The 23,075-nt window shown below is 45.8% G+C and overlaps 1 protein-coding gene across 1 annotated transcript in view; it reads left to right on the forward strand.

Annotated features, from left to right (window-relative positions):
* The first annotated feature begins 5,916 nt into the window (after nt 1–5,916).
* Nucleotides 5,917–23,075, forward strand: part of KDM5B (lysine demethylase 5B) — a 48,650-nt gene continuing 31,491 nt past the window's right edge. The window contains exons 1-4 of the mRNA XM_084498204.1: nt 5,917–6,239; nt 18,115–18,192; nt 19,451–19,573; nt 20,427–20,597. Coding sequence (XP_084354330.1) covers nt 6,102–6,239; nt 18,115–18,192; nt 19,451–19,573; nt 20,427–20,597 — 510 coding nt within the window. The 5' untranslated portion in view covers nt 5,917–6,101. The remainder of the gene's footprint in view (nt 6,240–18,114; nt 18,193–19,450; nt 19,574–20,426; nt 20,598–23,075) is intronic.

Here is a 23,075-nt window from a genome sequence, read left to right on the forward strand (position 1 = left end):
AAGCCGGGCCTCCCACGGAACTTGATTTTGGGAAAAGCCACGTGAAAAGCCCCCAGAACTTGCTGCATTCTGAGGGTCTGATTTCTGTTTATTTTAGTAGTTTATTGCCTGTAGAGCTCCTAAATTCTTTCCATTGCCAGGTTATTTAATCACATCCTTTCTCCTTTGAATGCCTTCTGGCTCCCCAGCTGGCTTTAAACCTCCCATGCCATCCACCAGATCCTGTAGCAGGCCGCCTGGTTGTGATTCATGTGGCTTCTCACCACCTTTGCTTGGCTAACATTGCCATCGTGTATGCGATCAGTATTATCTGAAACATTTTCTCCTTAATTCGTGTAGCTGTGCCATTTCTCAATGTCTAAATCTCCTCTATAAGCAGTTTCTCCAGGGCTCTTCATCATCGAAGGCTTTTAAAACCCGGTCATATGTTCTGATTTGTCTGTCCAGCTGTAGACTCATTTTTAATGCATTTAAATGAGGCACCAGGGCTTAGATGACTTGGTGCGTATCTGCTGTTTGAAACCTGGGTTGGAGTTTGGGCTTTCTGCAGTCTTGGGCCTCTCTCTATGTACTTGAGAAAGGCGTGTCAACCCATCCTGAGCGCAGCTGTAGGTTACCTGGGCACAAGGATCCCTCAAACCTTACGTTCTTGCTCCTCACCACTGCTTTAATACTCCCCTTTGTCTAAAAACAAGTGAATCCTGGAGCAGATCTGGCAAACTGGGGGGGGATTTCAGCTGCAGCTGAGAAAGGAAGCTTAAGTAGGAACAAGCTTTGTTAATTAAACACTTTCTCTAAGACCAGCTTCCGTCCTTGCCGGGGCCTGTGTATTGTCACCGTGCGGTGGGGAGGAGGGCAGTGGGCTTATCAGCGGTGGTACAACGTGTCTGCCCGTTGTGATAGCGGGCTCGGTGAGAGTGGCAGAAGGTGCAGTTGGTACGGTCTCTTCAGAGCAGTTTTTTTTTAGCGCTGCTTCCCCTTAACCCACACAGAAACCACAGCTGAATTCAGACGCTTCAGGGACCGGTTGTGATAGCACTTTCTGTTTCACAGCAGCCAAGGGGCTGGGGGTGATGAAGCTGCACCTTAACTTCTGAAAAATTCTTCTTTCTAAGAAAGATTTGAGCTTTGTAGCTTTGTGCATCGTGGCAAGGTGCATTTCTCCAGTTACCCCATCGTACTGCAGGGACTCCACGGGTAGATTCATTTCCCTGAGCACCGAGGTCTAGACCTGAACTTGTCAGCGCAAGGGGTTTTTAGGGTGAGGTTCTTCTGACCTAGTTTAGCCACCAGCTGGAAGATAATGACTTGGGCCTCACCCTCGCTGACTGCCCAAGCGCTCCGTGGATGACTGCTCCCTTGTCAGCCTCCACACTTCACCAAATCATCCCACCCTCTGCACGTCCTGCCTGGCAGCAGATTGCGGCCCGGGTGCTATTAGCACAGCGAGGAGCAAGCAGGTACAGCTGGAATTTGAGCGTGAGTCAGCAGCTGCCCGAGAGCGAGGAGAGGCGTGTGAAACAGCAGCACCTCAGCTCTGCCTCTGCAGCGCTTCCTACGGCTGCGGCTCGCTTATCCTTGTGCCCATGGGAGCCCCGCCGTGGATTTGGAGTTAAGACCTCACTCAGCCTTTAATAGAAGCTAATGACAGGGCACGGGGCTCTCCGAATTATTAATAAAAGTCACATTGAAGGCAGTTGCACAACTGTGCTCGACTTCCCATGCTTGAGCGTTTGTATTTGGCTTCCACATGCTAACCAGCTGTTTTTACCTGTCTGTTGACATAGTCCCCACCAGGAGCTGTGTGCAGCTGTGGGACTTCCGTCCTTGGCCAGCCAGCTCAATTCTAGCCCACAAAAGAGGCTCAGATTTCCTGCCCGCCCCTTCAGTGTGGCCCCTCTGCATGGTTTCCTGTAGCTGACATGTTCAGCCTGCAGCCTGAAGAGTTAAGAGCTTGCGGTGCTCGTTCGGCTTCTCCAGAGTGCAGAAGGCATGGTACAGATATGAGGCCTGCATGTTGTCAGCCAGCCCAAAATAGGCTAGGGGCATGGAGCACATCTTCTGGAAGAAAAGCAAGAAAGTACTCAGCTAGGTACTGATGCTGATGTTTCTCCATACTTGCAGTAAAAGCTGCTAAAAAAGTACCGAATTCTTCTACATGAAAGAAGGCTTCTCAGCCAAGACAAAACACGAGGGAGGCAAAGAGTTTGGGTCCCTAGCGCCGAGGCAGCAGTCAGCACAATGCCTACAGCCTGCAAACTGAGCTTACAAAACTTCCATAATCTCACATCCAGAATCTCCTATCCTTCCATATTTCTAATCAGGATCCTGAGATTTCAGTAGCTTGACACTTCTCTGAGGAGTGACGTGCATCAGCATCTCTGGGAGCAGCTGGCTTTCTCAAATTTAAAACCCTTTTCTAGCCTTGATGATGAAATTCAAACCACTCTGCAGGTTCGTACAAGCTGCTGGTTGGCCCAGGAAAAACTGGTTTGGTTTGATCTGTTACACATTCTGCTTACTAAATATGTTTGTTCCCAGGAATCTATTTTCTTAAAGAGCTGAGAGGCTCAGCATATTTCCCTCCCTGCCCTGTGCTGTGAACATGTAGTATTTTAATTAGGCTAAGCTCTCTGATGAAACGAGTGCTTTGACTTCAATGGAGTTTCACTTATCTATGACTTAGGGAAAAAAAGCCTGGCTGCAGCCTCCCTGTGCGGCACTGAGCCTCTCTGGACCTGGGAGCGTAAAACTCTGCCTTGGGCTCTCGTGGGCAGGATCTGCTCCAGCTTGCTTCTAGGTAGCCCTGGAGTGAAACTTGTGTAATATTCGCCTTCTTTCATTACTTTTGCTAGTTTCTGAGCTGCTGGGAGCAGTTCTGGTCTTTTTCAGTGCCCAGAGTTGCAGGTACGTCTGCTTGGAGACGCAGGGTGCAGTCTTTCCTAAAGCTCATCTCCATTCCCAGTGTTCCCACTGTCCTAGGCCAGTGCAACCAGTGCTCAGCGGGTGCTGGGAGAGCTGTAGCTGCTCTTGTTGTGCTACAGGATTAAACTGAGCAGGGTCCAGGCTGCTGGGATGAAAGGTGGTGTCTCCGGGCTGAGGTCCTGCTTCTCCCTAGCCCCTCCAGGGCTTACTACTTAAGGAATTGCTACCTTCCTATCCAGACTTCTGCCACCTCACCTTCCCTTCAAGAAATCTGCTTTTTATCCTTGGGTTATCTCTTGATAACTCATATCCCTCCTCTGATCAACTGAAGATCTTTGTACTAAATGTTTTTTCTTCCCCAGTAGTAACTTCCGAGGTAAAGCACCTGAGTGGTTTTTATTTTTTTTTTCCATCAGAGTCCCACAGGAGACCTTTGTACTTGATTTTATCAGCAGAAATAATCCTTTTAAACATGCTCCTTCCAGCTGACAGAACAAGTACTTGGGGAGTCATTACCACAAAGACTATTCTCTGTACCTCAGAAACCATAGTTGTTTAGGCATCCTTAAGACTCCTGAGAAACTCAGACCCACAGTCACTAAAGTAATGTTGCTCAGAGCTTTTTCCTCGGTGCCAGAGACCCTAGAGTTTTGGATATGGTGCAGAGCAGCTGTTCCAAGGCGATGAAGCAGCTTAGTTTTCTCCCCAGACTGCTCTTAGGTGACTTGTACTGGAGGTTCCCTTGGTGTAAAATGAAAGTATTAACAGGAAAGTATAAAACGTCTACGGTGCGTCTCATGTATATGGTTAAAGACTTCTCATTGTTGCTCTGCTTTTGTACAAGGAAGTGGGTTCGCTGACTTCTCTAAGCTGTGGATAAAATTTAACCAAGGAACTTGGAGGGACGTCGTCCTAGAGCTCATGAAAACCTGAGGTGCTTCCAACAACTGGGGTGGCTGCTGGGCTCTGAGAACCCGAGCCTGGCTGGCTACCTAAAGCCAGATCAAGGTGTGAGTCATGGGGTGAGCTTGTCCGTGCAAGAGCAGGGCTTTGAAAAGAGCTCGGCTCTTAATGCAGGAGATCCCTCCCTTTGTCTTTCCTTCTGCCCTTTACAAAAGCAGTCCTTCTTCTTCTCTCTAGGTGAGGAGAATAAGTCTTAACTCTGAACTGTAGAAGCGACTCCTCTGTACTTAGTTTCCTATTTATTTGAATGGTAAGCAGAAGTTCTGAGAGCTTACAACTTCCTCCTTCCTCTAAATAATTTCATGAATTAAATTCTTGTGGCAGGGGAACAGCTGAATGATAGGAAATCGGTAGGGTGAAAGTTCAGGCTGTGTTTGCCGAATGGTATCAGCTTTGAAATTATTAAGCTACCCTGGGCCTTGGATTCCTTCCTGAATCGCCACCTGGCTGCTTCTGTGCTTTCGGGTCCTGTTTCCAGTTCAGGTGTGTTTGACTTTCTCAACTGCTGTATTAATAAAAGTGCTTTTGCATGGGATTTTGATAATACCGGGTAAGTTTTATTCAAAGGGGCAAAACTTTAGGTCAATAGCTGAAGTTTTAAGGAAGTTACAGCCTGAGTGTGCTTGCATGTAACAGCCACGTTTCTATGGATGAGCAAAAAAAAATCGCAATTTGGGAGCCCCCAAAGCAGGCTGAGGCAGCGGGTGCAGGGAAGGCAGGAAATGGCGGCGTGGGCCCGGGCTGAGGGCTCCCCACGGGGCTGTGCTGGGCTCGGTGCCGCAGGGCGGGCTGAGGGGAGTTAGAACACGGATTGTGGAGGCCTGGAAGGGCTCCGCCACCGGGGCCGTGCCACCGGGACCCGAAAAGCTCCCGGAGAGCGACCGGCGGGGCCGAGCTGAGCAGAGACGCGATCGATCACGACGGCGCCCGAGCGCCTCTGAGGCGAGTTGAAGAGGGGCGGGGCCTCCTGAGGAGACGGGGGCGTGGTCACCGCGCGGGGGGCGTGGCCAAAGGGAGGGCGTGGCAGAGCCGTGGGCACGTGCGCTACGTGCGGCGGGGGGGGGAGGATGGGGAGGGCTCCCCGGGCTCCCTCCGGGGCGGCTCCCCGCGGCCTGCACCCCCCCCCGTAACCCCCCCACACACACCGGGGGCTGAGCGGAGGACAACGGGGGCGCGGAACAAAGGGACGCGGGTGGGGAGGGGGGGGGGGGAAATGCCGTGAGGGGAGCGGGGCCGTGACGGCGGAGCGAGGCCTCGCCGCGTCCGTCCGCGGGGCCGTGCCCGCAGACAATGCGTCCGCGCGGCCCGGAGAGGCCCCGCCCCCCGGCGGTGACGTCGCGGCGGCGCAGCCAATGGCGGGCGGCGGAGAGGCTCTTTAAAAAAAGAAGCGCCGGCCGGCGGCGGCCGCTGTCAGCTGGGGCGGATCCCTCCGCGCATGTAAACACAGCGCGGCGGGGCCCGGCCGCGGGGCCCCCACAAAGGGAGCGGAGGGGCTGGGGAGGGGGGCGGTTGGGAGGTGTTGGGGGGGGGGCACCGCGGGGTCCCGAGGCCTCCCCGAGCTCAGCGGTGCTGGAGGGGAGCGGCTGGGAGCGGGGGGTGAAAGGGGGCCGCGCACAAAGGCGTTGGGGCGGACATTTTGTGAGCGGGGCCGGGGCTCCCCCCCCCCGCCCCACAACCCGCCCCCCATCCACACATAACCCCCCCCCTAAAGCGCCCGTGGGGTCCCGGCGAGGCGCTGCTGAGGGCTCGCTGCCCCCCGTTCCCCGCCCCTCAAGGCTCGCAGCCGGCCCTTAACCCCCCCGTCAAGGGCGGGGGGGGTCTCGAATCTTCGCCCCCCCCCCCCCACCCCACAACCACTTGGAGCCCCCAACCCTTCAACCGGCCCCAAGCCCGGGCCGGGCGCCCCCTCACAAAGGCGCGTGACGGGGCGGGGCGGCCGCCGCCCCCTCCCTCGCTCCCTCCCCCTCCGCCCAGCCCGGGGCGGACTCTTTTTCTCTCGTTCTCTGCCTTCTTGCCCCCCCCCCCCTACCTCCCCCGTTACCCCCCCCCACCCCGAGCACCCCTCCCCTTTACCCCGCACCCCCGCCTCCTCCCGGCGCAGGACGCGCACGTCCCGTTTGGAGGCGGCGGCTGGCGGAGGATTGTTCGGTGCTGGTGGTGGGTGCTGGTGCTGGTGGTGGTGGTGGTGGCGGCGGCGAGGCCCGGGCCGGGCCATGGCCGAGTTCCTGCCCCCGCCCGAGTGCCCCGTCTTCGAGCCCAGCTGGGAGGAGTTCGCCGACCCCTTCGCCTTCATCCACAAGATCCGGCCCATCGCCGAGCAGACCGGCATCTGCAAGGTGCGGCCGCCGCCGGTGAGTGCCCGCATGGCGCCGCCGGGGGGAGAACGGCCTTTGTGTGGCCGCACGGCTCGCACCGGCACCCGGCCGCCCTGCCCCGGTGCTGCGGGGTGGCGGTGCGGGGCTCGCTGCCCTCCTCCGGGGGCCCGCAGGTGCCCCCCGGGCAGGTGGGGCCGCTCCCTTCCCCCCCCCTTCCTCCTCCTCTTCTTCTTCTTCTTCCTCCTCCGCTGAGAAGTTTGGTCGCCCCCGGGGCTGGAGTGGGGGGGCTCCCCGGCCTCCCCCCGCTGCCCGAGTGGCTCCCAAGTGTTGGAGGTGCCCGACACGAAAGTGGCTGGAGCCGGGGGGGAGGCTGAGCCGGCCCCGCCGCGGCTCCCCGCAGGCTCTTCAGGCCGAGCCGTTCCTCTCCTGCCTGTCCCCAGCTCCCCCCCTCCAAAAAAAAAAGTTCCAACGTGGCCCCAGGCGCTGTCCCGGAGCCGCTGCTGGGGGCGAGCAGCCCCCGTGCAGAGCCCTGGAGGAGGCAGCTGCTTGGGTGTTGCCCTCCATGTTGGCATTGTGGTGGTGGAGGGCTGGGGACACCGCTCCTCGCCTCTCCTCGCCCCCTTCCCCCGGGGCCCGGCCCTAGCCCTGGCTGGGGTCCGGCTCAGTTTTTATTTGATCCAGGTAACTATTTCCTCAAGTTGAGCGCCGTCCAACTCCGCAGCCCGGAGTTGGAGTGGTGTCTGTGCGAGCTGAAGCCTAGGCAGACATGGCCACCATTTTAGAATGCAATACACAGTGGGAAGAGTAATAAGCCTTCATCTTCATCATCATCACCTCGACTGTTGGTGTACCGTGCTCACGATTGTGGTGTGAATTCCGATTTCCTTTTGTTAGGCGACCCAATTTACTGAGAAATACTGTTAAAGATCTTAGCACCATAGTTTGTGTAGTCATAATTGTTAGTTCTTTTGCAGGGATAAACAATCGCACTGGTGAGGAGAGGGGCTTCTTAGAGTAAAAATCTAATTAACAGGCACGTGTGAATCATCTTATTTTGGGTGAATTGCTCTTTCTCTAAGTGGAGGGTGGTGCAAGTCCGGGGTGGTGCAGCTGGCTTGAGGTAGTTTACGTGACGGCAACAACTAGAATGTTAAATGGCAACTGAGAGCCTTAAAGCTCATCCAGTGAGAGGTGAAGCTGACAAAACGTTTCTGCAGACTTTAGTTTTGTGAGTGATGCTTGGAGTTCAAAGAAAATAATGCTCAGAAACTCACGCTCCTCTCAGTTTTGTGTTTTAATCGTTGCTGGGACTCCTGTTGGTAACCATCCTTTTCCTCCCGAATTAAAATAAAGTGAAGTAACTTGCTGCGTTACTGTCTGAGGTGATAGAAATGTTTGTGCAGAATCGAATGATGCGAATCTCGGAGAGGAAGATGTTTCTGTTTTCTGGGAGCACAGCAAGGGTTTGCGTTTGTATGAACATAAGTGAGAACGCTCCTGAATTTAGATCTAGGTAGAATATACCAGTGCCCCTTTTCAGGCGGTGCTGACATAGTTAAGGGGATAAGATGGTTTTCATTATACCGTCAACACTGAACTTATGTAATCTTTTTGAGTAGAATAATCTTTTTGGAGAGCATATTGTCAGCAGTATTTCAGCAACTCTGAGCAGAACAGAAATTTTATGGAGGCTTTTTTCCTTTGTGACTTGTTTTAAAAATCTCATCGATGTTTCTCATCTGTTTATATAAAAAAAGTCAGAGCCCTATCATAAAGCTTCCTGTGAGCTACATTATCTGTTAGAGAGTCATAAATGAACAGCTCTCCTAAGGAATAAATTAGTTACTACAACTGCATTCTCAGCATACTCTCATCTCCACTTACTGAAACGCGAAGATCTGTCTGTATTTATGTTCATATGTTTCACTGAACGTATTTAGAAGTAGGATGAAAATAGTCGGAGCTGCTGAAGGCGGAACAACACCTAATAGTTATATGAGGCCTGGCTTTCATGAGAGCTTAGCTACTACAGCTCTTATCTACCCTAGATAATGACTCCGGAGACTTGTGCAAGTGCAGTTGATCGTTCACCGGCCTGAAGCATAGAGGGAGCCCTTCCAAATCTACCAGAGAAAGCCTTGAAGTTGACGTAGTTCCTGGCCTTCCCCCTGGAAGCAGGAGGTGCAACGAATATTCAGTATAATCAGGTGGCTTATAATACTGTGGCCTACAAATTATACCGATCTTTTCACGAAATTGTGTACATTCTAGCCAAACGTGCTGTTTAGGGATGGCTGACATTTGGCAATCTTCCTGCATCCAAGTGAAGCTTTTGCCTGTGTTCTCAGTCTGGTTACCTGCCAGGGCTGCTGTACAGCAGGTATGCAGCTCTGTGAACTGTGCAGGATCCAGGACAGAAAAAAAAAAACCACTCTGAATTTGATCCCTGGGTTTGCATTGTTTTAGCCTAAACTCTGCTGAATAATAATTGTGCTTTTCTGTCTGAACTGCAGTATGGAATAATATTATATGGAACTGGTGATGCCCAGTCATAGCTTCACAAGTTTATGAAGAAGTCAATGCTCCTAAGATAGCTTTGATATTTCTGCCCTGGAGCACAAAGAGAAGAACTTTGTGGTCTCTGAAGGATGGGGAATATCTTCTGGCACCTTCCTTCTAGCATTATCTGGGCACCAGATATGCCTGGGAAAAGACATCATGCTGAAAGTTTGTAGGGCAGTGAACTATTCTGCAAGGGGGATGACATACTGTTAGACATCTGGGTGGAAAATAGCAAGTTCTAGGTGCTCATTGCCTGTTCTTGGGATGAAAGGGTGTCCAGGGACCTAACAGCAGGTATAATTTCTGCACAGCAGTGCTGGAATTTCAGAGTTTCCACTTGAGTGCTCAAAAGCAGCTTTCTTCCTCTTTGTTCCAGTCATCACTGATGGCTTAGTTTGGCCCTTACTTGGAGGACTGTGGCACAAAGCAATGCCACGCTAACTGGTTTGGACTTGAAATGGCTGTCTTGAGGACGCACCGGTAACCGTGTGCCCTGACACTGTGTTGCATGACATAGAAAAACAAGTTGAAGGCTTCTTGTTCATGACCTTGAACATGAGGAGACAGTCCTGCTGGCAGCTGTGCCAGCCAGATACAAAGCTTTACCGGTGGTGGTTGTTAATCAAGTAATTAATGTGCTACCTAAATTAAAAATATCTTTGACTCTGTGCTGCTGAACTGAAGATGCAAAGCTAGAAGCAGAAAACTGGATGGCGTACAGCTTGTTTGCAGTCCTCCACATGCTGTTTTGCAGTTGGATTTTCTTCTGTGAACTGAAAACATCCTTTATTATGTTGTCCTTTATAAATGGTAAGCTGGAACAGTGGCTTATTCCAAAAATCAGCATGTCGAGTGCTGGCTCTACATTCTGGAAGACTTTGTGATAGCATTGCATTGAGAGGGGCACTTAAATGAAACGAAGTATTGTTTGAGAATGGTATCAGTGCTGTTTGAAATAGGTAGCTTTTTAATATTAATTCATGAAAGTAAGCATTCTCTTGAATTCACAGCATAGCTTCAAGAATAAAAGGTAATGAGTAGTGCACATCTTACCATTCCTGCTCCAAGTTTGACTTGAGAATGGACTCCTCTTTCCAGTTGGTTGGGTAGCTGCTTTGCAGCAGTGAAGAAATAACAGATAACAATTACTTAAGCCTTCCTTGCCATATGCATCAGTTTCAAAATACAAAATTCTGTAAAACAGGCTAGAAACACTGTATTTTTCCAATAGCCAAACATTAACATTCAGACTAAATGTCATTGCTTTCAGTAATGTGAATATGGAGAAGCGCATTTAAGGCTTCCAAGTAACCTGAAGTCTGCCCTGGTAGAACAAAATATTTTAAAATTATCTGTGTTAGCGTTACTGAAATCTTGAAGGAATTGGCACTGGAGTTCTCTAAATTATCGACTCAAATTTCCAATAAATCCTGGAATACTGGGAAACTTTCCAGAGGAATTAACTTCTTCATGGGTTTAAGTTCTTTTGCATGCAAGAGATGTTAACTGCATCTCCCTTCAGGGTGGAAGAATGGCTGATAACTGTTCTGAACAGGAACTCAAAAGGTGATACCATGAAATACGATTGCATGGTGTTGTCAGATCAGTTTTACTGTTTTCCATTAGACTACGTGTTTGGTTAAATTGGTTGTGTTGTCATGATCTGAGATCTATAAACTATAATTGAGCATGTTTCAGTATTCTAATTACAATAATTGTTATTCTGCAAAATTGATACCACGCCGAAGGAATCACAAATTATTTCAGCTATTAATGAGAAATTATAATGAAGGATAGGTTTCTAATGGTCTTTCAAAACCTCAAGCCAACAGTATGTAATTTTCATTAAGGGTCTAGAAGAACAAAGGAAATTATTTTGTATAGATCACAGGTTTATGGTAGGTGCCTCATTGTTACAGGGTGATCCCGATTGCCTAATAAACACTGGAAGATATGAAACAATAACCACTACTTGAGTAGGACTCCATGTGAGGTTTTACCTTTAGGAACAAAGGAGCCTGGACCAGTCTTAGAGGAGGGGGGATTGCAGAAAAATAATTGAATCCTTGTGGAAATCCTTGTGGGTCTGATGTTAGGAGACCTGCTTTGGGTAAATCAGCGAACGCAGCTCTTGAATTTCCTGGTAAAGAATAGGAAGATGATTTTACCTCTAGTAGCACGGTTCTGAGAAGAGTTCCGCATTTAGAGTACTGCATTCATCTGAGAAATTTAAAGAGATCTGACAATTAGAGCGGGTGTGGAGAAGTGTCGAGAAAGTTCTGCACACGGAAGAATGAATTTGAAAAATGTCACCGTACCACGGCTCGAGTGGGGCGAGCTGAAGGCATGGGGGCTTCTAAGAACTGAAGCTGTTGTTCCGGGGCACATTTTCGGGAATGGCGTTGATTTAGGCTGCTTGTTCAGCTGTGTGGCCAGCCTGCTGAGGGAGCTGGTCTGGATTTAAAGTCCCTCCTGCTTCCCACATTCCTCCTTGATTTTATTTATTTATTTTTTTTTAATGGAGAAATAAAGCAATTTCCTTCAAGCTGTGGACTAAACGCAGTTAACTTCTGGCACACCTTTGTTGAGGGAGATGTAAAGCAGCACAGCTACACCAGGAGTTAATGCAGAGAATCGCTCTGGTTTGCCCTAAACAGGAAGCTGATGGTGGTGATCCCTCGGATTTGATAATGCGCAGAGGCTCGGTCTGTTTATTTTATCAAAAAGAAAACAGATAATTACAATACATAAGCAAGCTTCATAGGGAGAAAATGATAGGTACAGCATAGCGTGGCAGTCGGGTTGAGAAGCGCCTGCAAACCGCTGGTTCCTGTGGAGCCGGAGCCAGGTTCGCTCGAGTTGGGTAACAGGACATGCATTTTTAACAGGGAAGGTGATCGGCTGTTAGGGGGAAAAAAATAAGGGAGACGATGAGTTTGCCACCTTCTGACACATTCAGATCAAGAATGCGTGTTTTCTGGAAGAGGTGTCTTGGTGCTGAGGCTCCTGTTTACAGGCTGTCAAATTCTGGTGAAGAAAATGAGATCTGCCATTGAAGCTCTTCAGGAGGTCTTTACGTGAAGAATTTGCTATGTTCAATCCAGGGGTTATACTGTGAAATAAGGTAAATCCAGAGCAGCTTGTTTATTGGTGTCCCTGAGCTTTAATTATCAGGGAAATATGGAAAAGCAAAATTATATTACTAACGACAACTGTTCCGTGCAGCGTGACCAGTGGTATGTTTTCTGCAGTTCAGAAATGCTGAAAAAATGGAATGTACTTGAGGAATGATGAGAGAATATCCTCACCTCGAGTCAGTCCCTTCCAGCGTGGAGTTCAGACGCTCTGTCTAGCTCATAGAAGATTTCAGATGAAACGATTTAGTCTGAAACTAATTGTGAGGCAGCAGTGCAGGGTTTGGGGAGTTTTTGTTGGTTTTCTGTTTGCTTGTTTAACTTGAGAGACATAAACAGTGTCGGTGAGCTAAAAGCTGAAATTAGAGCTTCAAACTAAAAGCAGCCCTCTCCCCAGCCATGAAACTAATGCTGTCCATGAGCAGAACACATTTATTATGCCTGTGTGTCCAGCAGGATGTTCTTTCCCTCAGACCCAAATTTCTGGGTCACTGCTGGGACCTGCAGGGTGGAGGCTGGGTGTGTGTGCAGGAGGCCAGGCTGAAGGCCTCGAAAAGCTGGGGACAACCTCTGGGTTCATAAAACCTGCCACCCTTCCTTACAGGAGCCTAAGCAATGGTCTTCACTGGAAGTGTAGGTGCTTTGCAAGTTAAAATAATCTGAAGGGAGAGCCTGAAAGGCGAGTTCAGGCCTCTGCTGAGCCGGAGAGGAGACCCTGCCTGGAGCTGGAGCCATCATCAGCCGGGTGCTGATGCTGGAGATGGCTCTCACGTGTCTGTCTGTCTGTTGGGTGCCTGCTGTGCCTTCAGATCCTCCCATAATCCGAGTTAAACTGGGATTAAAAATGGTTTTGGAAGCTGTTGGTTGCGGCTCCAATGCGCTGTGATGGGAGAGCTCCACAAGCAGCACCGTGGTTGTGCCGCTCACCGGTTGGACACGTTCTGGAGGTAGCAGCAGGACCAGACCAAAAAAATGAGACCATCCACAGCCTTTGGGCCTTGAGGGAAGAGTGGCGGAGCTCTGGGGGCTGATGCCCTTCAGCACTGGTAGCTGAGCCTGGCCCCACTCTGATGGATGCTCTCTGCTAGGTGTGGTGGTAGGGTTATGAATATTTAAGACTTGAGAGGTTTGGCTGAGAAGTTTATCCTAACTAAAAGCACATTCATTTCAGTTAAAAGCTAATAGTCTGTGATTGCTTCCAGCTTCCCACCTCCAGTGAAGACAATACTGGGTGTGCCGCTCCTATAGGCTCCACCAAGGCTCTCTCCATATTGTCCCTATTCACTGCCTCATTCCTCCTCAGGATGGTGGCACTTAGCAAGCTACTTAAGGGTCCATCCTTCCCAGAGATGGAGCCGGAGTTTTGTTCACATTGAAATGGTTGCTTTCCCCCCACATTTTTTTTTTTTCTCTGAACCAGCATTTAGGTTGGGTCTCTGCAATCATCCCCCAAAAAATGGGGGAGCAGAGCTGGAGGTGCTGCCCAAGTGTTCTCTCACCGTTCATAGGCAATAAAGCTCCTGTCTGACCCGTCCCAGGCTGTACTCATTTATTCACGCTCAGGGAGTCCCCAGATCTCCACCAGACAGATCTGTATGCAAATCCTGGTGCCTGTTTTGTCCTGCTGTTCAAATCCCACTGTAGTTTCTGTCCACTACCCTTGGGTCCCAAGGAGCAGCTAGCTCTGACACTTGAGAATCATCCAGTTAATGTGGTTTTCTGTTTTTCTCCAAGTTTGGAGCTGGCACAGGAAACACTTGGGTCTGGAGAGGTGATCCCCATTGCAAGCTCATCTTTTTGGCAGCAGTTCTCTGTTGGGAAGGATTCATGTTTTTGTTTGTTTTTCTGTGTTAATCTGTGGTATGTAACAGAGCCCAGTTCAATTCACTAAAAGAAATACTTAAACAAGCTCATTTTACTGAAGAGTGCTGCATGTAACCGGTATGCTACTTCACCCAAGACCCTTTATCAGCAGGGAGAAATTCAGTGTTTTTATTGGAAAAATCACCTTCGCTCCAAATGACAGAGCGAGGACCGCATCATCACAAACTAGGTTAGCTGGTGATTGGAGTTATCAACTCATGTTAGCCTTTTAACAGGGTCAAAGAGGGATTAGTTCCCCTTCCAAAGAAATCTTTGTGGATGACCCACTGACACTGCTGGGATGATAAATGGTGGTGCAGACCAGTTTTGCATAGATTCTCTGATGATCTGAGTGTCCTTTGAATGTGTTTTTAATACATCCATAAAAACACGAGACTAAAAAGGACCTCCTGAGTCACCCAGTCTGCTCCTTTCCTCTTGGAGCCAACGATCGTGTCACACCTTTGTAAAGGCAAGATCATAGATCGGGGAACAAAGAATGTAGGTCAGGCGTACAGGGTGGGCATCCTGGGAAGCAGGGAATTGCTGTAGTTAACTGAATGAATTCGTGTTTCTATGGCAAGAATTGCTAAGATATTCTTTTGGATCTTACTATGAGACATTGTCTAGCAAAATAATGAAAGAGACTTTTTTTTATTTTTTTCTGACATTGGAGAGATAGCAACTAAAATGCTACTTGTGATTTTCAAAAGGTGTTGAAGAAATAGGAGATGCTTCAGAAAAAAATCCGGGGGAAAGTCATTATTTGCAGCACTAGAAAGCTGATTCTGTGAAGAGATGCAAAAAGATATGATTTGTTTATTGAAAACTATCTTGAACGTTGCTTCCAAGAAGTGATCAGGAGTAGCTTCTTGGACATTAAGCGAGCAACATTTTTGATGGAAAAAACTGAGATGGGGATGGGGGGAAAAAGAAATAGTGAAGCTAACAAAGTTGTAGAACAGGTTACCCATGACAGTGGTAGTCTCATTTGCTTGAATTTGGAGAATTGGGGTGTTAAATTTGAATTAGTGAATTGGGCGGAGGTACAAGATTTGTCAGCCGTAGTTACACGAAGCTTGTTATCTCTGTAACAGCGAATCTGGAAGGAAGAGTATAGAAATAGTTCTCCTAAGCATTTGTAGTCTGTAGTTTGCATTGGTACTTTAAATATTAATGTGATCCTGGGAGTTTGCCTTCTGCATAGTTACATTTGCCTATGAAGTTTGTAGAAAAGTTTCAGATTTTGATGTCAGTGTATTTTTTGCATGGATTTGTTCAGGTTTATTCTGCCGAGATCTGGTTAACAAATGCAATCTAACATAGGCAAATAATTTTGCTCATCTTTATTGCAGGCTTCTTACAGTCATCTACGGACAATAGAAAGCCATGAAGTCATTTCAGATGAAGAGTCTGTGCACTATAAAAACTCCTGATTTTGTAGGAAATTCAGCTCTGATTTTGTAGGAAATTCAGTTCTTCCTTTCTGTTGTTTGTTGTGTATCCTTAACGTTAGTGCTTACACTGGTTGTTGAAAGTAAGCCAAATCGACCTTTTTAAACATTTTTGTTTTTTTAAATAAAAATAGGGGGTAGGAGGGGATCCAGACCAGTTGATATTGAAGACCTTGCAAATGCACGCTGGATGCAAAAGGCAAGTTTTACAGACTTTCCAGCAACTGGCTTAAGGGAAATGGGCCTGTGGAGCTGGTTTGTGTGGGCTGTTGTCTTCAGCACAGCTTGGCGTGCGGATCAGCAGCCTGGCAGAATGAGCATCGCCACGAAAAAGCTCCCTCTTGTGGTGCTGCTGCATTTCAGAGGTGCTTTTTTTCCCCCAAACATATGCCTTGTAGCTCCGCTTTTAATGAAAGTTGTGTTTATCTTAGTAAATTGTGTTTCAAATTACATGTGAGTTTTTTGTCAAGTAAATAACGTAGTTATTAAAGAAGAGTTATAAGAATCGTGTTTAGGAATTGAGGCAATTGCCATATGCTGGAACATAAGATGCGAAATATTATTTTCATGGGTTATACCAACTTCTAATTCAGTTGAAATGCTCCAAATTGAGCTGTTTGTGACTTGAAAGTGAATCGGTGATAGTCAGGATTGCCTGTTCATCACTCATGCTGTAATTTCTCCAAATGATGCTTGCTGTGTATCTTTAGCTCAGACTCACATCGTGTGAAACGGGTTCTGCGATAAATGAGGTGTGTGGCGCTGTGGTTCTGAAGCCAGAGGAGCCTTTTCATAATAACCAGTATGACCTGCTGTATAATGCTTAGCATGTATTTCCCTCAGCTCTTCCTGCTTAAAAAAAAAAAAAAAAAGTCAAGAGCTTTACAGTGAGCCAGAGTAAATCCCGTGTTACCTCTCAGTAAGCCAATTTACCGTATCTCGACAGGAGTTGTTGCAGTGACTTTCTCCTTGCTAAAAGTTGCACTCTTTTACGGCTGTTAAATTTGCGGTGACCGACCCATCTGCCTGCTGGACTGGAAGCCGTGTATCGGGTGGATGAAGTTTGAAGCTGCTCTTGGTAAAGCAGCTGACGTGCCACCGCAGCGTTCTGCTATGCACATCGTTCACTGCTGTGTTGTGAAGCCTAAAAACTAAAAGATGTAGAAAATACTGTTAGGGAAGTCAGTATCGTCTGGAGTCACGTGAATTTCCCCCAAGAATATAGATAACTAGTTCGTTGCTGGAGCAAGTGTCTTTGGCAAAAAGGGGAGAAGTTCCCAAAATGTACCCCAGTCAGTAACGAGTAAGAGATGTGTGCAGCTAATTAGCTAGCTCTGGAATAGTTTGTTTCTGTATGCCATGTTACCAGCGAGGTGTTCTGTTAGATAATGCACGTCAACTTCATTTGGTTTCATCATTGGAGAGGAAAAGCTTGCTTCTCATTACCAATGTTGAGGTTTGGTGTGTGCTTGATAAAACACACAGGTTGGTGGCCTTCACACTCAGGTTTCCCATACTCTGCGGCTCTTGTGTCCCTTCCCTCGAGTTGGCTTCTGCTGCAAGCTTTGCTTGGAGTGACAGCATGAGATTGTCACAGTACAAATTCAGCCTGCTTGTTGGTACATAAGATAATTGCCTTGCATGTCCCTTATGGTTATTTTTGACGCTAGTTTTCATATTAAGCCCTTCTGCTAAAGTAACAAATACTCTGCCTGTGACTAGTTTTATTTTTGTTGTCTGAGGCTGCAGGCGTTGAGGAAGCGCTGTTGACTTTCCTGGTAGACAGCTCTTGTCTTCCTCTGCTATCAGTAGCTCTCGTGCACGTTATCTTCGTTCTGTAATTAGCGATAATAAGATAGCTTTATATGTAATAAATTACTGTCAAGTTCAAATCAAATTTAATTTAGTTCTGTGAAGCTCCGTGTTGCCAAACCAACTGCATGTGATAGATGTCAGAGATGTAAAAGATAAAATTGCTTTATAGTTGTCGGTATAAATAACGCTAGCAGTTGCAGGTATTTTGTTTAAGTAATAATAATCATTTCTAATTGATCAGATTCCAGTTGTTCCAACATGTTTGCAGACAAGGAATTAAGAAACTCTTTCTGCTCTGGAGTGCAGCTGCTGGTTGATCCTGAGCCCGCTGGTTTGCTGCATTGTCCTTCCCGAGTGTGTAATGCCCGATACCAAATGCTGGTCTTCTCCATCAGGGCAGGCGTTGTGTTTTGGATCATGGTTCATGAAACTCTTCTTTATTCAATGTTTTTTTTTTTTTTTTTTGTGGTAACCACATGAAGCTGTTGCTGTATCTCAGAATTGTTACTGGGTGTTTGTTACTCCCATCTAAAGCCCTGGGGAGGTTTGACTTGCAAGAAGGCAGTGCTCCTTGGTCGGATGGACAAAACCCTCAGCTGCCTGCAGTTCCCATTTTGGAGTGGGGCCTTTGTAGTGCTGGGGCAAACAGCCCCGGCCCCGCTGCTGCCTGGTGTGTGCAGGAAGGGGACCGAGGGCTCTTTGAGGACAGGTTTTCTATTTCAAAATGTCATTTCTTTCACCGTTTCAGTGTCTGTCTACTTGAAAGGCACAGTGACATATTGAAATGCTGCACAGTGAGACTGGGGTTGATGCTGCATGTTTCCCTGGCTAGCCTTGTTCATAATGATGTGTTTTGGAAAGGGGTCAGCCTCATGGAGGCGGAGGGAGGAGATGGCTGCCAGCAGGGGCTGCACGGCCGAGAGCTGTGGTCCCAGAGGACGGTGCTGTATTCTGTGGTGCTGGGGGGGGCTTGGAAACACAAAGACCTCTCCGTGCTTCAGGCTTACCTGGCTTTTGAATGGGCTACAAAGAAGTTTCATTTATTTTCCTGGTCTGTTGATGAAGTACTTCTTTTTTTTCCAGGACTGGCAGCCTCCATTTGCATGTGATGTTGATAAGCTTCACTTCACTCCGAGGATCCAGAGGCTTAATGAACTAGAGGTAAGCTGTAAAACTGAACATTGCTTCTGCTCCAGAATGTTTACATGTTCTTCCCCTCCCCCCCCCCCCCTTTTTTTTCCAGTTGATTGTCCGTGAGCTCTGTTTGACTTCAGTTCACAGCATTTGGTACATCTGAACATCAGTTCTGAATTAGCACACACAAATCCATGTGTTTCAGAATTTACATGAAAACATACCAACCATAAAAAGTAAAGTTAATGCTCACTGAAGGAACAACAACAAAAAAAAAATCAGGCCTTTTCCACATAGAGGCATTTATAAGCAGCTAAACTCAAATTCTCAAGTGCCATAAATTTTGGTCTGCATTTTCCATGTATACAGCATCTTTTAAAAAGTAGAAGAGATGAAGCATTTACAGAGTGCTTTAAAAATAACAAGCCATTTGGAAGAAACAATTGCAAAATCTGGGTTCAGTTGGTGCAAAATCTGCTGTTCACAAGCACTTTGATTCACTGCTTTCATAATTCAGACTAGAAGAAGGGAGTGGTGGCGAGTCCTGGTTGGCTCACTGCTGGTAAGAACTGGAATGATGGTGACTCTTTGCCTGCCTGATTTTCCTCATGAGCAGAGGACGCTTGCTTTTCAAAGATGTCATGATTATGTTAAGTGCAGGGTAAGAGCTCAAATGTTGGCTTCGGGTACAAGGGAAGCAAGAGATTTATATGGACACAGACTGGCTTAGAGCTCTCTCTGGAGCTTAAGAACAAGGTGGTGTGTATAGACATGGCTGTCCTCTACCTTAAGCACAGAAAATTGTGATGAAATGTGGAAAAATTTAAGGTACAACTCTTTAACACAGCAAGTGTTCAATCAGAGCCTGATGTTACTGTGTGAAGTGCTCTACAAACAGAGTAGTTGGCTTTCCTTGCAATAACTGGCTTACTTCCTTCATAAAAATGATCCAAATGCAGTCTAACAAAAGCAACCTGTAATAAAGTACCTGCGTTACCAGGATTTAGGTTGGTTTTTTTTTTTTTTTTTTTAAGCAGTGATAATTTGCTGCTTGTCTGTTCTCAGTACTTTTCTAAATGCCTTACAAAAAGTTAATAAGTGACTTCAGGAAAGACATATGATATTTGTACATTTTTTTTCCCCTGCATATGACGTGAAGGAAAAAATGCAAAATTACAATTGCAGAGGGAACAGGCAGACATGCAGTAGAGGCTGCAACCTTATAAGCTGTGGGAAACAGAAGCTTTATCTGTATTTAGTATTACATTCAATTCTCGTTTTTCAGGCCCAAACCCGTGTGAAGCTGAATTTCCTGGACCAGATTGCAAAGTTTTGGGAACTTCAGGGATGTACACTGAAAATTCCACACGTGGAGAGGAAGATCTTGGATTTATTTCAGCTTAATAGAGTAAGACTATGGAGAAAAGTCTTCCTAAAAAGTTGTATTATCACAGTTTTGGGATGGTATCATAATTGATCAAGATAGGTTTGGGGGTATATCTAAGATGGAAACGTATTACTTTATTCAACCTAACCTAGCTAATGTGACAAAATAATAGAAAATATAATAATTGTGGAAGCTTTCATATGAGCAGGGAGATTAAACTAAATTTCCAACTCTTCTTCAAAGTTGAACTTAAATACAAATTGAATACAAAGAATAAACTTAAGCTTAACTGGAAGAAGCTTCTGAACCATGACAGCAGTGAGAAAAGACCATTCTATTAAGAATACGAGAGAACAACATCCAGTTACTTTTAGGATGAGGCTTGTTGAACTTGTGGAGGAGATTATGTATTGTGATAGCAAGGGATGGGATTCGCTGACCCTCAAGGGTATGTTCTCTGTGCTTCTTTACGTTTAGGGTAGTGTTTGATTAGTTTTGAGCCTATTTCATAGTAAATGTTCTAGTGAGAAGAGCTGATTGTACTGTGCTAGAAGGTCTATTGGAATACGAAGTAGAGGAATGGCAAATTGTACCCAGAAAAATTCTCAGAAGTAGGCTGAATTGCTGTTTGGTCATCACATACAGATGCTGACTTGTTTGTAGAGTAATTCAAAGACGTTTACATGTCCTGATTAGGTTATATGTTCCAGTTACAGCTTTTGAACAATTGTTACTTTTTTTTAAAAATCTATACTTCTCTCTTTTAAAATACACATTGTGTTGTTGTCCTTATCTTATTTAAACTAGCAATGCTTTCCTTAAATGCTGCTCATCTTAGTATTAAGTTTATAATCATTCTATTTTCTCTTTTTAGCTAGTTGCAGAAGAAGGAGGATTTGATGTAGTTTGCAAGGAGAGAAAATGGACCAAAATAGCCACTAGAATGGGATTTGCTCCTGGCAAAGCAGTGGGTTCGCACATCCGTGCGCACTATGAGCGTATTCTCTATCCTTACAACTTATTCCAGTCTGGAGCTAGCCTATTGGTAAGCTATTTTGGAGCTAACTGAAGTCCAGTTAATTTAGCTGCCAGTCTGTTTATTTTTTATTTTTTGATGGCATATTTCCAAAGACTGCATTTTATGTTTTATGGCATGTAGGTGACGGTAAGCAATTTAGAAAACCGTAGTCAAACTTCTAATCAAAAATAAATTTTTTTAAATCATTGCTAAGCTGGATTCTTAAAGCTAACTTATTGACTGGCTTGAATTCTGTGTTTCTGTATTTTCTATCTACAGTTTGCAGCAGCCTCGTGATAACATGCTAGGGAAATTGCTGTGACAAAAATATTTTGCCTTGCCTGAGAGGTGTTCATGCGAAGCCGTGGAAAGTAGTACTGTTTTCTGGAAGCACGTCGTTGAAAACTTTGCATTTTTCTTCTAGAAACCTTTAATTCTTGAGTTGTTGTTCTTCCAAAGTGGTGTGTTTTGTGACACCTGTCTTTGGTTTCATATTTTTGAGATGCAATTACTTAGGGAAAGAGATCTAAAGGTTAGAAAGCGGTTCACATGGTGCTACGCTTTCATGGAAATGTAGGTTCCCTGTGCAAGTGCCTATCGTACAGTTGATGTATCATACAGTTCATGGTTTTCTCCGTAGTGGACCCTTTCAGAATAGAGAAACATTCTCAGATGACTGCTTGTGATTTCATTTGATGAGGTCATGCTTCTTTTTAAATGTAACTTTCCAAGCTTTCTCTTGCAATTGACACCTGATATTTTTTTTCCAAACTGATGTGTTTAGTGCATCATTTAATTCTGGAAAAGCCATGTTGATATGTTTAACTTTGCTTTTTTAACTCCCCCCATAAAATCTGTTAAAATATTTCCCTCCTACATGTGGGAATGATGTATATTTTTAGTGAACTGAGAGAATCCACAGAAGTCTTCTTTTTAGCTCATTTTCCACTCTTTTTTTTTTTTCTTCCTGATAATGTTGTCTTCCAACTGAGTTTGTTTTGCAATTCATTTTTTAGGATGAATCTCAGATGAGATTCTGTTTTGGCTTTCTTCCATGTGTTCACAGTAAGTGGTGCTTTCCTAGATGTTTCATGTGGAGGTATCCATTTTATTTTATGTCTGTTCAGTGATTTACTGAGACTCTAAGCATCTGTGATTTTTTTTTTTTGGGGGGGGGGGGGGGCTGGGAGAAGATATAGCTATTGGGTTTGACAGCTGTCAGTTTCAGATGTGTGCTTTCTTCTTGTGATACTTCAACAAGCCTTTCAATGCTGCTAGGATCATCATCCATCAGATTAGTGCTTATGTTCACTAATTTTTCTTCTTAATTGGTAGTATTTGCAATATTGTTTTTCTTCCTGTGGTTTGTATGTGGGGAAATATGGAAGGATATCATTTCCACTGTTGGCTGTGCCATAACTTAAATCTTGTCCAGATCTGAGTATAACATTTTTTGTTTATTTGTGGGTTAGATGAATATTAAACTGCCTTCATAAGGTGTTTTGACCAATAGCTCATCTGGAAATATTTAATTATCTATGAAAAGGTAATGAAATTATCTGGAGCTGTTTAGTATTGAACTAGTAGCATGTTTTTACTAAAGCTATTGTTCAGTCAAACACCAGAAATTGGCGTTTTTTTAATACTCAGCAAAGTTCTTCAGGGGTAAATTTATTTTATTCTTAACTTGATATATTTCACTAGACAGGTTTTAGATGTAGCTCCAGAGAAGTTGCAGTAGAAGTTTAACCTTTCCAAAAAGGCTCCGCTGGCTGGGAGAGGAAAGCACTGAAGAAATAGCAGTTAGTAGCATTTGTTAAAGACACGTGCTTGCAGTTAATAGGGTCAGTCATGGAGTGATATAGGTTCAGAGGAATTCTCATTCTTAAGGCAGGACTTTAGCTCCTAGCTCTTGTAGGTACAATTGAAAATGTTAACTAACAGTCATTTCATACTGCTGCTTTGCCTTCAGGTTACTGAGGCTCTGGGAAATGTTTCTACTTAAGTAGTTATTGAAAACTTAGTATTTAGGAAGTGTCTTCTGGGCTTTTTTTTTTTTTTTTTTTTTTTCAATGAGCAGTGCTCTTTTTTTTTTTTTTTTTTGCTTGGACACTCCAGTGAAACAAGGCAAGTTCTGCTCTTTGTTATTTTTCTTTCCAGGTTTCATTATTGTTTTGTTTAGGAAAAGCTGTTTGCCTTCTAGGTATTTGCTTTCAAGGATCATATGTCCTCTGTTACCAGAAGGAGTACAAACTTCTTTTTTTGTGAAAGGTTCAGGTTTCACATGAGCGCATAATTCAAGGAACCAGAATTTACAAAAGTTATTAAATGTGTCAGTGTTCTGTGGGACTTTGGTCTCCTTTACTTTTCTGGTCACTCGTTTTCATATTTCTCCTACTTGGTTGTCTTTTCTGCTGGTCTTTTTCTCTCCTGAGAAATTGTTTGTGACTTTCTCCCACAGATGTTAAGGTGAAATAATTCACATCATCTTCTTTCAGTCCGAGC

The sequence above is a fragment of the Aythya ferina genome (genome assembly GCF_964211825.1).
Source record: "Aythya ferina genome assembly, chromosome: 25".
NCBI lineage: Eukaryota > Metazoa > Chordata > Aves > Anseriformes > Anatidae > Aythya > Aythya ferina.